We start from the raw sequence: 13047 nt of genomic DNA on the forward strand, positions 1-13047 counted from the left end.
GCGCGTAGACAATAATTTTGTGCCTAACTGATTAAACTGCGCCTTTTGAATTCCTAACCGTGCAAAATTTCTGTCTATGAGTGCTAAAATACGTTTCAATAAATAGTTCATTTGCAGCTCTTATTGGAACAAAATTGAATTTAGAACCACCTCTGTTTGGCCGAAAATAAGATTGCCGACTTGGTCATGAAAGTAGTCTTTCTTAATCACATCTGGAAAAGAATGAATGTTAATCCCTCTCCGTCTATGATAAACCCCTATTATCCCATGTTCAAGTATCGTAGGATAACCCCTCTCTCTATAGACAGTATTTACTTACTACTGTCGTTCAAAAAAAATTCATTAAAGGCGACTAAAGATCAAAAAGTTTCAAAAGGCAGGGAAGCTGGCAAATGGCGCCAATCTGTCCCAGGTCGAGGGCTTTTGCTTCGCGAATGCTAATGATCCAAATGTTGTATAATCAGACCCATCAAAACCCTTAAGTCCTGTTGTCGCGGACTTTCACTCGTTTCAAATTGCTTCGCGCATGCCTGGCCTCGTTGAAATTTACGTTCGGTCAGATTTTTTCTCGTTAATTTCTTTTGTGTGCTTTCGGCTTGTCCGAAATTGAATCCTTGTCTTTGGCTCGGTCATTTTAACGATTCCGTTTTTGCCTCTATGAAAATAGTTGCGGCCAAATTTTGCTCTTAAACACTACTAAAGTCTTACATTTTACAAGAAAAACGAATAAATAAACGTTGTAAAGTACATTGAAGTAATACAAAATTCCCATGGAGCTCCTAATATCTCCTAAAAAGTAATAAGTAGCCTAATGAACAACTTTTATACACAGGGGATGAAACTATTTCGAGAACTGTTTTCTCAAGTCCTCATTTGGTTCTGCTTATGACCACTGTTTGGCTGGTTTGAAATTAATTATGATCAGACTTTGTCTCGTTGAAAATCAGTTGTGATCAGAAATTGGCTCGCTCTCATAGTCTGTTTTCATACGCGCAATCTTATAAGCAGAATAAGTTGATGCATTTGTGATTTTTTTTATAATTATAACATCATTAATAGCCACCGTCAGCCTCTCAACGACTATTATTTAGGCTCTCTCCTTTTTACAATCCAATAATTGGATTGTATTAGTGCTCTGCCTTTTTTACAATCCAAGAAGAATTGGATTGTATTGGTGCTGTGTTTAATGTTATTTTTGTAAGATTTTTTCACACCTTTTTTCATGACCTTGAGTTTTCAGACGGATAAACAGGTCAAGCTCAGCGGGCACCAAGTGTCATTAGAGGCCCTTGGCCGCGTTTAGTAGACCTTCAATTGCTTAGAACGGTGAAGCTACTGGGAAAGCCACCCAAGGTTAAGAAGTCATTTTGCGGAGTTTTCGAGCCCAAAATGGTGCAAACTTTTCGCGTTTTGCCGTCATTTTTCAAAAGTTTTTGGTAAACCAGTCTAAAACTTTTATATTAACACTGACAAAGGTCTTCTGCACGAAATAATTACTTTTTATGACCGTTTTGAGAGCTATACGTTTTTGAGCTGAAAATATAAACACGCAAGTTTGTACTAATTTTTTCAAGTTTCAATGAACATTTTTGAGTTTTTTAGCCCTAATTGTCAAGGAACCTTCTCCTGGGTTTGATAATAGGTTACTGCAAAGCTTCTAGTGGTAACGGAATTGTTTTCAACATTTTAACTTCACGCAATTTAGCTATTTGTTGATAAAATTTGCATTTTTTTCAAGTCTTTTAAAAATTTTTGCCTTCTTTACGTTTCTCCAGCCTCAGGGGCCAAGTCTCCTCAAGGGGTTGATAGTAAAATGAATTAGATTTCAACATTTTCTTATCACGATTTTCGATAAAACTTGCTACTTTTTCAACTGTTGCAAAAACAATCATCTTCTTTTGTTGTTTTTTAGCCTCAGTGGCAACGCAACTTCCTTGAGGGTTTGATGATATGTTACTGCATGATTGCTAGGGCCATGGAATGGATTTCAATATTTTAATATCACGAATGCCAGCAAATTTTTTATAGAACTTGTAATTTTTACCGATTTTTTCGAAAAATGATCATTTTTAGACTTCTACAGCCTCAAAGGCCAAGAACACTCCCCTGGGTTTTGATAATGGGTTACTATACAGTTTCGGAGGGCACAGAAAAAGTTTTAAATTTATAATATCACAAATTTTAGCAGCTTTTCAAAATGGAACTTGCATCTTTTTGCGAGCTTTTTTGAAAATTTTTTAACAGCTAGTCTTTCTTCCTTTCCAAAAATTTCCTCGAGGGTTCGATGATAAGATACTGCACAGTAGGTAGAGGTAATGGATTAGCTATCAATGTCTTAATAACACGAGTTTCTGCAATTTTTTGATAAAAATTAGAATTGTTTATTTTTTCAAATTTTCTATTTTTATTATCATGTTTCAATTTTATCAAGTTTTATGAGCCATTGAAACTATTTAAGTCTTGAAATAGGGAGAATAGATGGTCCCTGAAGACCACAAAATGGTTCTGAGGATATTAATATCACGCATTTAGCAAAATTTTGTTCAAATTTCCATTTCTTTTCAAATTTTTCGAAAGTTCTGTTGGCTTCTCCAGCCTGAAGGGCCAAGAATCCTCCTCTAGGGTTAGATAATAGGTTATTGCGCAGTTTCTACTGGTAATGAAAAGATTTTCAATTAATAATGTTAAGAAATTTAGCTGGCGGCAGAAATTTAGCTGAAATTTTTGCGGCACCATTGGCCCAGGAACCTCCTCTAAGGTTTGATAATAAGTTACTTCTATGTAGCTAGAGGTAATGGATTGGTTACTAATATCTTACTAACACAAGTTTTGGCAATTTTTTGGTAAAATTGAAACTTTCAAATTTTTTGAAAATTATCTTCACGTTCCGAATTTATCGAGCTTTATGAGCGAAAGAAACTATTGAACGCTTAAAATATGGACCTTTAAAATATGGATACTTTGTGGGAAGTCAGTTATTTGATACCCCTAGGGTCACCCGAGATGTTACTTCATTTTTTTAAAACGTTTTAATTAGTTTGCAGTTTTTCTTAAATTTCGTTTTGAAATCAAAATTTAAGTTATTAAAGTGCAAATGACAGTGAAAATCTAAGTTCTGTTGTTATTGAAATAAATTCGATTTGTAGTTGCAGTTTTCCTATTTTGAAGGTTACATATACATCCTCTAGACAAAGTGGAAAAGTCAACGGGGTGATACGCTCTCGTGTGGTATTTAACCAAGGTTACTGATTGTTTAACGAGGATTACATAATCTCGACTAGTCATTCTCGGTTTGTTATGCAACTGAATTTTTGTGTAAGAGTGCAAGGCACCTCATTTATTGCAACACTTTGCTAGTGTTTAATTACCGCACTAAAGATCTCTTTTTTTCACAAATTTGTCAAATTATCTCAAACAAAAAGATAACTTCGGATTGATTTGAAAAATTGAAAACGTTTTATGAAACCAACACAACAGTTTTGAGAACTGCATTCGAACAGATTGATACACCCCTTGAAAAAAAAACAAACATTTGAGAAGGCGATCACATATCTGCTCAACCAAATACAGAGGCACAACATAAGTGATGAAAAAACTCTGAAAAGGATATGAGGAAACCATGAAGCTTACAATAAAGCAACAATTTTTTTAATTGTCTTCGTCTTCAAATCAGAACTAAGTTGGCATGAATACATGAAAACTATTGATTCAATCAATTTTAATACGGATTAATACTGGGAGGAGGGGAAAGAATTCTTTGAAGACTTTCGGATTGAAAACAATTATCGATATTTTGAAAAAGTGGACGAAATGAGTTCGCAATTGAAGCATGGCAATAAAATTCATTGTATTCGACAAGGGGAATCTTTGGTATATGAAGCGAGAATTGAATACAACGGGCTGGAAAACATATTTGAAAAATTTGAGCATCAGTGATCAACAGTTCAAAAATACTTGAAATTCTTGCATGTTGTAAGAGAATACCCGCGAGTGCTTCTGGCATCAGCCTCGCGAACTGATTGGTGTCTGTTCAGGAATTGTTTCCTGAAATAATAAATGTGGATGAAGATTTACAAAAAAAAGAGTTTAGCAAAAACGCAATATTGCTGGAAGTTTAGCATGTGAACCTGAACGAGAGCAATGAGGAAGATTGCTAAAAACCTCCTCATTTTCACAAATTTTTCAGCTTATCTCAATAAAAAAAAGACTTCGGATTTACTTGAGAACTTGCAAACGCATTTGAGAACCAAATGCAAAAGTATGGCAGTAGTGAAGAAAAAACACTAAAAAAATGAGGAAACCATGAAGCTGACAAAAAGCAACAATTTTGTAATTTTCTTCAGATCAGAACCAAGCTGATATAAATACCTAAAAACTATTGATTCATTTTTTGTTAATACGGATTAGTATTGGAAAGAGAGGAAAGAATTCTTTGAATACATTAGGATTGAAAAAATTATCGATGCTTTGAAAAAGTTGACTAATTGAGCTCTCAATTGAAACGGGCACAAGTATTCATTGTTTTCGACGAGGGATATCTGTAGTATAAGAAGCGAAAAGCATCCAAAGAATTGAAAAAACGAATATAACCGAAAAGAACAATCAATTTATATAGGCACTATTTAATGATAATAACACTAGCACTAACAATAACAAAATATATGTAACTATAACAGTAATAGTAACAATTTACCACCAGCAAGGATTACTTATATAACACATGGCTCTTATGATATGTCTGAAATAGCAGATATCATAAAAAAAGAAACATATGGTAATGTTACAATAGAAGCAGATAAGAATGCAATGAAATATAATATGCATGTAATACAACGTGTTCTTAGTTTTGATACAGATAATTCGGTAGCATTATTACTAGTATTTAAAAAACAGGTACATCTTTTCGTTATATATACAGCCAGTATCATTTTTGATATAAGGGGTTTTATTACAATTAATATTAACTGTATTTTTATATCTGGTATGAAAGATTATAGTTATAACTCGGATATATTATACACATTTAATCTAACTGAACCACCTGGTTATATGCTAGTTAATATTCGAACAAATGTTATATATCAAAATGTTACAAAAAAATAGAAAAGAATATATTGAACTTGACTTGGAGTTGGAGATGAACACGGTAGACCATTTGATTTTAATGGTGATGTGTTAAGTTTTACTTTACACCTGGCAGAATGAAGTACTTTACTTTTATTTATCTTTGATGGTGATATCAAGTTTATATTACTGATGTCATGTATTAACTAGAAGTTTAATGTAAATGATAATTTAGTTGTTAATTTATTGTTTAATTTTTTTTTACTGTTAGAACAGTATTTTTGTTGTTAAGTGTAGAGTAGTGATAAAAAAGTGCTTATAGCTACCTACGGAAAAAAGTTTTAGAAGTGGTTTTTTGGGCCAATTTAAAGAAAAAAATAAGACAGTTTCCTTCTTTATTTTTTTCTTAAAATTGGCTTCAAAATGGTGTTTTTGAGAAAATGCTTTATTAGGTGGCTCGATAGCACTTGTATATTACTACTCATTAATTGTTTCGAAACTAATGCTTTTTTTCAATCTTTTTATCTTAAAAACTGTTTCTCAGAAAAAATAACCAATTCCCCTGAAAACAAATTTAAGGTCCTTGCTGTTTTTGCCGTTTTAGCTGTAGAGGCTCTAAAAGTATCGCAATGATTACATATACAGCAATTAGTTGCAGTGTCGGGTTATTATTAACACGAGTTTAATTTAACGTCGAAAAGATATCGAACTCCGAGACGAAGCAGAATTGTTGAATACCTTCCAGAGGGTTAAAACAACCGTTTGGTATTTCGAATTGGTTTTCGAACAATTCAATTTTATCGCAATTTTTTTTAATGCACAATATGATATATAAAAATAGAGATGCCCAGCCTATTTTCGGACAAAAAAGTTATATCTGATGAAGCACTGCAGATCCTGAGGGAAAATGTACGCTTTGGATGAACTGTTGCATTACTGAGTCGACAATATAATATTGGTATACGATGTTTCAGTACTGAAATGCTATCTTGCTGAAGTCTGGATTTGGCGCACTAACGTGTTATTTCACCGGTAGGTGATGCAACTTTTGTTATCGCCATCCCATTTTCGATTATCTGAAGCTCAGCGTTTTAAAAGTGGTCACGTTAAGTTATGTGACTTCATAATGGTCTCGCCAACAGTTATCATAGCTTCAGTGATTTCTATTAAACTACCCCCACCACCACCAGCTTTTTTCCGATGCAACATTCTTTGAATAATGATAATGATAGGAACCGTGAACATAGAGCAGCACATCAAAATCCTCGAGGCATGATTTACTAGCCAATAAACTAGCTTCACTGTTAACATGAGATGAGGAAAGAAAGAGATGCCGCCGTTCTTCACGCGTATTTGAGTGGCGCTACTGAAAACGTGTCAATTCTCTTATCCCAATCATTTTCACGATGAGTATCATGAACACCAACGTTATAAACGTTATCTTGTTGTTCTGATCTTTTGCAATTACCTTTTCAAGTGTAGGTGATAATTTTTGACATTTACAAAGGGCAATTGTGGAAACATGTCGCGGCATTTCTCATATTGCCGCCAACTTTTGCAATTTATTATTCATTAAGTTTCATGTTTTTTATTGTAGTTAATATAATCCTATCGATCACTGATGACGCGTGCTGAAATCTAATTTTGGCATATAAACATAGACACTTCATTAAACATAAAACATTGTGGCGGAAAATGACGCCATTACTGGCTGAGCTGTGATCCTTTTAGCGCTGAAGTATTAGACGTGTATTTTTAAACAATGGGTTGCAAAATTTTCACACATTGAGATATAAACTCAGCCTATTAAGACCTGAAGTTTATTGATTGATCTTTCTTGCCATCGGTTAGCCAAATCTTACGATGAACTTAGAATAAATATATTTCCAGTCACTCGGTTTTTCCTCTAGATGTTTGAAGCTACGATTGACTTAGATTGCCTGTACCGTAAATTGCTGTGTAATAACTGTCTAAATTTGAGGTTTCTAAGAAACTACACAACTTTCAAAATGTGAAACTGCGGTTTGCAGTTTTGAAGTGGTAATTTTGTAAAACAGCTAATTGAGTATGTTGAACCATATATAGTGTAATAATTCGTTAGAATGAAAATAGTGGAAATAAAAGTCATCTTCGTTTTTAGAATCGACAGTTGAAGAGAAAGGATCAGACAGTGTGCGAGGTAGTGGGAGCCGTGGAGGAGGGAATAGTACAAGTAGTAAAGAGTGTGACATATGCGGAAAGACATTTGGGAGCAAAGGGCATCTAAATGTGCATATGCGTATCCACAGTGGAGAGAAACCGTTTGCGTGTGAGATATGTAACAGACAATTTAGTCAGAAAATTAACCTCCAGTGCCACTTGAGAATGCACAGAGGAGAGAAGCCTTATGTGTGCAATGTGTGCACAGCTAGATTCACTCAATCAGGAAGTCTGACAATGCACATGAGGACACATACAGGAGAGAAACCATATCAATGCAAAGTGTGCAATATGCGATTCAGTAATTCAGGAGATCTGACAAAACACACGAGGACACATACAGGAGAGAAACCATATCAGTGTGAAATTTGCAATCAATCGTTTACTCAGTCAAACAATCTCACTATACACAAAAAGTCGCTTCACAAAAACACAATCCCTCCTTACTAATTTTTGACAATCACTTACTGCGCCGAAGCATCCGTTTAAAATGCAGCTGACAACTTAGTCAGGGATCAATTTATTCTCAATCTTTAACCGACAACTTTAATTTCATAATTTTAGCCCGCCAAAACATCACTTAGTGAGTTTTGAACTCTCTGTCAAACATAGCGGTACAAAATTTATTACGTTACTTCGAAAAATTATAAATAAAATTGAAAGTTGGCCCCTGTTAAATCAAACAAGGTAATCATTTCTTTTCTTCTCTTAACTGTGGGTCTTTTCGTAACTCTTATTTGATACGCTTGAAAAAACATTCCTGGGATTTCTTGTACAACTATTGCAGATCAGCAGAAGGCAGACGAATGACCAAACATTTCATGTATACTGTTAAACTACTCCATGGCGCAGGGTCGTATCCATCCAAAGGCTTCAATCCAGAAAATGCTTTAATGCATATGAGATATTTGCGGCAAATGCAATCAACGTTTGGTTGGCGCGAAGTAATGAAATGAAACAAGTCCAAAATGAATTGATGTATTGAACTTTTCAGCTGGTCTCTTAGTCAGATAAAGAAATTTAACTACATTGTTTTCAATATGTAAGAATTTGGTATCGAAGGACCTAGAATGATATTGTTATTTAGAGTGCTAACAGGTATGCAGCATGTTTCTCCATGAGTGTATATTGAATGTAAACAACAATTTCTTCTTTCGCGTTGAATTTAGTTTTGTCATTAGTCATTTTGATTTTTTTTCAGTTCACACTTATTGTAAGAGCAGACTGTTTTTCTACCACCAGTAGTTTGTTTAACAGCTGCAATAGGGCTAGTTAGAGGAGTGCTGTTGTGTTAAGTTAGGGTTGGTGTTAGGGTTCGCACGATTACTGGCTTCCCAAGTTTAATTTTTCGCCAAAAAACATGTAAGAGTAGGCTACAAGCGGAAGAATTTTAGGAAAATGCAGCTCAAAACACGTACATTCTTTGGGCTGCCAAGGGAGTAAGTTTATCCAAGAGTTTAGAGGTAATTGAAAAATTAACCTACCTTGTCTTTATATTTTTTTACCATTCTTAGCCCATTATCATTCACTGTAAAACCACTAGATCAGTATTTCAGTCAGGGAAGATTAATTCCAATGCCTCAGAGGTCCATTGCAGCCCTCTCTGACATCAGGATTTTGGTCAGGGGTAACTCAGAAGTCCTTCCTTACATCTTTCAAACCCCTTTCAATTTACTGACCAACTCCTACATCACCTTATCCCCCTTAGACAAATTAACCTCTCACACTTCTTATAAAAAAGGGAGAATCTGGTGCCACTTTTGACCTGGGTTCTATAGTCACACTGATGGTCTGACTTCGAAACATATCATAAGCGGGGTGCATAATCAAATCAATATTCGACTCAAAGAAAAGTATTCCAAAGTACACACATTTGAAGAAAATAATAACTAAAACCTAATATCTCAATAGAAAATGTTAATAGAAGATTGAAAAATAAAAACAACAAAAACTTATAACAGTAAAGATTGAAAAAACAAAAACAAAATTGGTCAAAGTGAACTGTGACATTTTCTTATTATTTTTGTCTTGTTCCGTCTTCCACCTCGTACTTAAGCAATAAAATATTTGAAGATTTGAATATATGAATATATCATATTCTCACAGATAGTTAGAAAAAACTCAAAATTGAACGCTTGGTGCGTGAAAAGGTGTATTTAATTTCAAGATAACAAAAGGACAAGGAGTGGAAAAAAATCGTTAATCAATCTGTTTCTGTGCAAAGCTTTGGAAAAAATCCTTTCTTAAATTCTATTTAGATCAACAAATTTCCACAAGAGAAACTCTTTTATCTACTCTTTGGTTATATTGTGGAAAACAGCAACAAAAATTTTGAGTTGACGCAACATCATTCAAGCGTACCAGCCACGTCCGGCGTATAAACCATGTGAGAAAAAAATCCATAATACAATCTATAGATGTGAAAATGGAAGATCTTTGAACTGGATATCTGAGTGAATGCAAAATAACAGCTTCAAAAAAAACTAACAGCGAGTTTTTATGAGACTGCCGAAACACGCTTCTGAGGTAACATTGGAAAACCATAGCAAAAACTGTACGATGCTTAATGAACCAATAAAAAATCAGAAGAACTCCAAGTTAGGACGTTTTCTCATTGGTGTCAATAAGATCAACAAGTTTAAGCAAAAATCTGGAATACGCTAAGTCGAAATTACCGCAACGTTATAACCGACACTATTTCATCATCCATTTACAGATGTTAAGAGTTCGATAGGCAAAAATGGCAAAAACTAACATCTAACGATTTCATTAAAACTATATTTTTCAATGTAGAAGAAAAAAAATTGAGTAAAAACAGTTCTGACAAATACTTTGAGTCTTCGCTACACCCGTTCAACCAAAAACTGCTGAAATACAAAAATATTGGCAACCAAAAAAAACATGAGAAGAGCAAGTTTCGTTAATAAGTAAAATAGACGCCTCCAATAATCCCCTACCATAGTTTTTTTTCTAATAGCCATATAACAGTACATCTGCAGGTTTACACAGAACTTTGTTGGCATTTAAACTAAAGAAAAACTATAGAAGCAAACAAAAGTTAAGAAAAATTGATGACTTGAGACAAACGAGACAAACAATTGAGCAGATTAATTGGATAAAAACTTAATTAAGTACTTAGTTGGAACACTGCAACTACAAATCAATTGCCGCATAATAATAAAATTTAGAGAAACAACAGAACAGAGAGCATTTGATTAAAAAGGACAAAAAAACTAACACTGAACGACTTTATTTAAGATGTAAGAGCATATGCGTAATTCAAAAACTAACCTACCTAGTCTTATTTTATACACTTCTTGGCCCATCACCAATCACTCCAATACCAGTATATCAGTATTTGAGTCAGGGAAGAGTAATTTCAATGCCTCAAAGTCCATTGCAGCCCTCTCTTACATCAGGGTTTGTTTAGGGGTAATTACTCAGTCATTTCATAGCACCCCTTTATTTCATCAATATATGTTTAGGAGAAAATACTCAAGTCCTACACTTGAGGCCCAAAACAGTTCTCTCCGACATCAGGATTATGATCAGGGGTAACTCAGAAGTCATTCCTTACATTTTTCAAACCCCTTTCAATTTACTGACCAACTCCTACATCACCTTATCCCCCTTAGACAAATTAACCTCTCACATTTCTTATAAATAGGGGAATTTCTGGTGCCACTTTTGACCTGGGTTCTATAGTCACACTGAAGGTCTGACATCGAAAGATATCATGAGCGGGGTGCATAATCAAATCAATATTTGACTCAAAGAAAAGTATTCAAGTGTAAACACCTCAGAAGAAAATAAAAACCAAAACCAAATATCTCAATAGAAAAACAGAAGATTCAAAAATAAAATCAATAAAAATTTATAATAGAGAAGATTAAAAAAACAAAAACAAAAATTGATCAAATTGAACTGTGACATTTTCTTTTTTTCTCTTGTTCCGTCTTCCATCTCGTACTTAAGCAATAAATTGTTTGAAGATATGAATATATGAATATATCATGTTCTGATATAGCAAAAACAGAAAGAAGCATCTGTAAGGAGAGTCATCCAAAGCGATGAAAAAGAAACAATATTTTTAGAGAAATTCTTTAAAAAAATTACTTCAATGTTAACATCTTTGTGTTAATGTTTTGAACTTTATCAGAAGTTATCTACAGAGTGATATTGGACAAAAGAAAATTGTGAGTAGAACTGAAAGACTTGATACACAAAACAACAGACAATTGTGGGTAATATTTTATAAACGACAAAAAGAAAACGAGAAGATTAAATGTTTCAACATAGAATTCGTATTATGTTGGCTTGACTAAACGTATAAAGGAACTAACACTTGCTAAAACTGTGGCCTCTGATTAGATAGCAGTTTTGATAACCAGTACCAGAGACGTAACAATATTGTTATTATTTTCAAATTAGAAAAATAGGAATTAAAAGATTTCATTGGGTAAAATCAGAAAACTTTTTTCTAGAGGCTGTCCATACTTTCTCTACTAAAAATCCAGGTATTAAGGGAAATATCACTTCCATCCAAATTAATTGGAAATCTAAACAAGTTCAGATGATTCAGTTAAGAATATCAGTGAATAATTTTTTCGAAAATTCATTAAAAAATTTGCTACATTTTGAGAATTAGTATTAAGTTTTTTCCGAAAACATTGAAGTCGGAATTTGTCTTTCTCAATTGATTGATGCAATCAGTCAAAGGAGACATTTTTTTAATATATTCTTTTCATCTTCGAAAAAATCATATCTAAACCTTTTAGTAGAAGAACAACTCACCCTAAAATTTTGAAGAAACTCATATTAGGGAGAAACTAAATTGAATTTGATTTTTTTTCTAAGTAGTTCAAAAACTGTACCTTCAAAAAAAGCAGTACAGCCGATTTTTTTCATCTATTATACGAAAAACAGAGATCACAAAAAAATGGAAAAAGACTTCCCAAACCAACTTTTGGAGTAAACTTACGCCGAAAAAGAGAATCATGACCCGTGCTTAATTTAAGAATCAACTGAAATTCAGCTGGCAGAACCAATGTAATTTGCATATCTTGATTACTGAGAAAAAGAAGTCAAAATATATAATTTGAACAAAAAGAGTCCGGGGAATCGAATTGCCTTTTTCCAACTATGTTCTGTTATCGTTTTTGTTAATTAAATTATTTCATTTTTGGAATCTGCAGTTGGCATACAATTGATTATCACTTTTAATCAACGCAAAATTGCACAAGTGTCATATGCTTGTTTTCATTTTAAATGAATAACCCAATAACAGTTTATCAGAAAGCAGTTTTTCATACTATCTGCTAAAATTTACGTCAAACCTGATAACGATGTCCTGTAGAAAGAAAAAATATGCTTGAGGCTGATACGCATCCGAATGTAAAACTGATTTGATCACCAGAGCAGCTGAAAAATTATTTACTCATGGAAAACACGAAAAACATAATTAATTTTTCATACTTCATCTTATAATAATGAGTCAGATAATTAAGATTAACTCACAATTTACGCTGTCGAAGTAGCTTCAGTTTCTGTGTGATTTCGGTTAATTGGTTTGACAAGAAACTTTGATATTTCTTTAACGAGAGTTTAAAACTACAAGTCAAACTTGGTTTTTATTTAAACTTCCAACAAAACCTTCCTGAGAACATCTGCAAAAATAGATTTGAAACTTATGCGTAACATCAAATTCGTAAATTTTTAATTTGCCAAAAATATGACTAATCGAGTAGAAAAAGGCGAAGGCTGTAACAAGGATTACAGAGGTGA

The 13047-nt window shown here is 33.5% G+C and overlaps 1 protein-coding gene across 1 annotated transcript in view; it reads left to right on the forward strand.

Moving 5' to 3' along the window:
• LOC142348034 (uncharacterized) overlaps positions 1–13047 on the forward strand; it is a 108985-nt gene that overhangs the window by 45251 nt on the left and 50687 nt on the right. Inside the window, exon 7 of the mRNA XM_075399201.1 lies at positions 7205–7692. Coding sequence (XP_075255316.1) covers positions 7205–7692 — 488 coding nt within the window. The remainder of the gene's footprint in view (positions 1–7204; positions 7693–13047) is intronic.

This window comes from Convolutriloba macropyga, chromosome 10 (genome assembly GCF_964194025.1).
Source record: "Convolutriloba macropyga chromosome 10, txConMacr16.3, whole genome shotgun sequence".
Classification (NCBI taxonomy): domain Eukaryota; kingdom Metazoa; phylum Xenacoelomorpha; order Acoela; family Convolutidae; genus Convolutriloba; species Convolutriloba macropyga.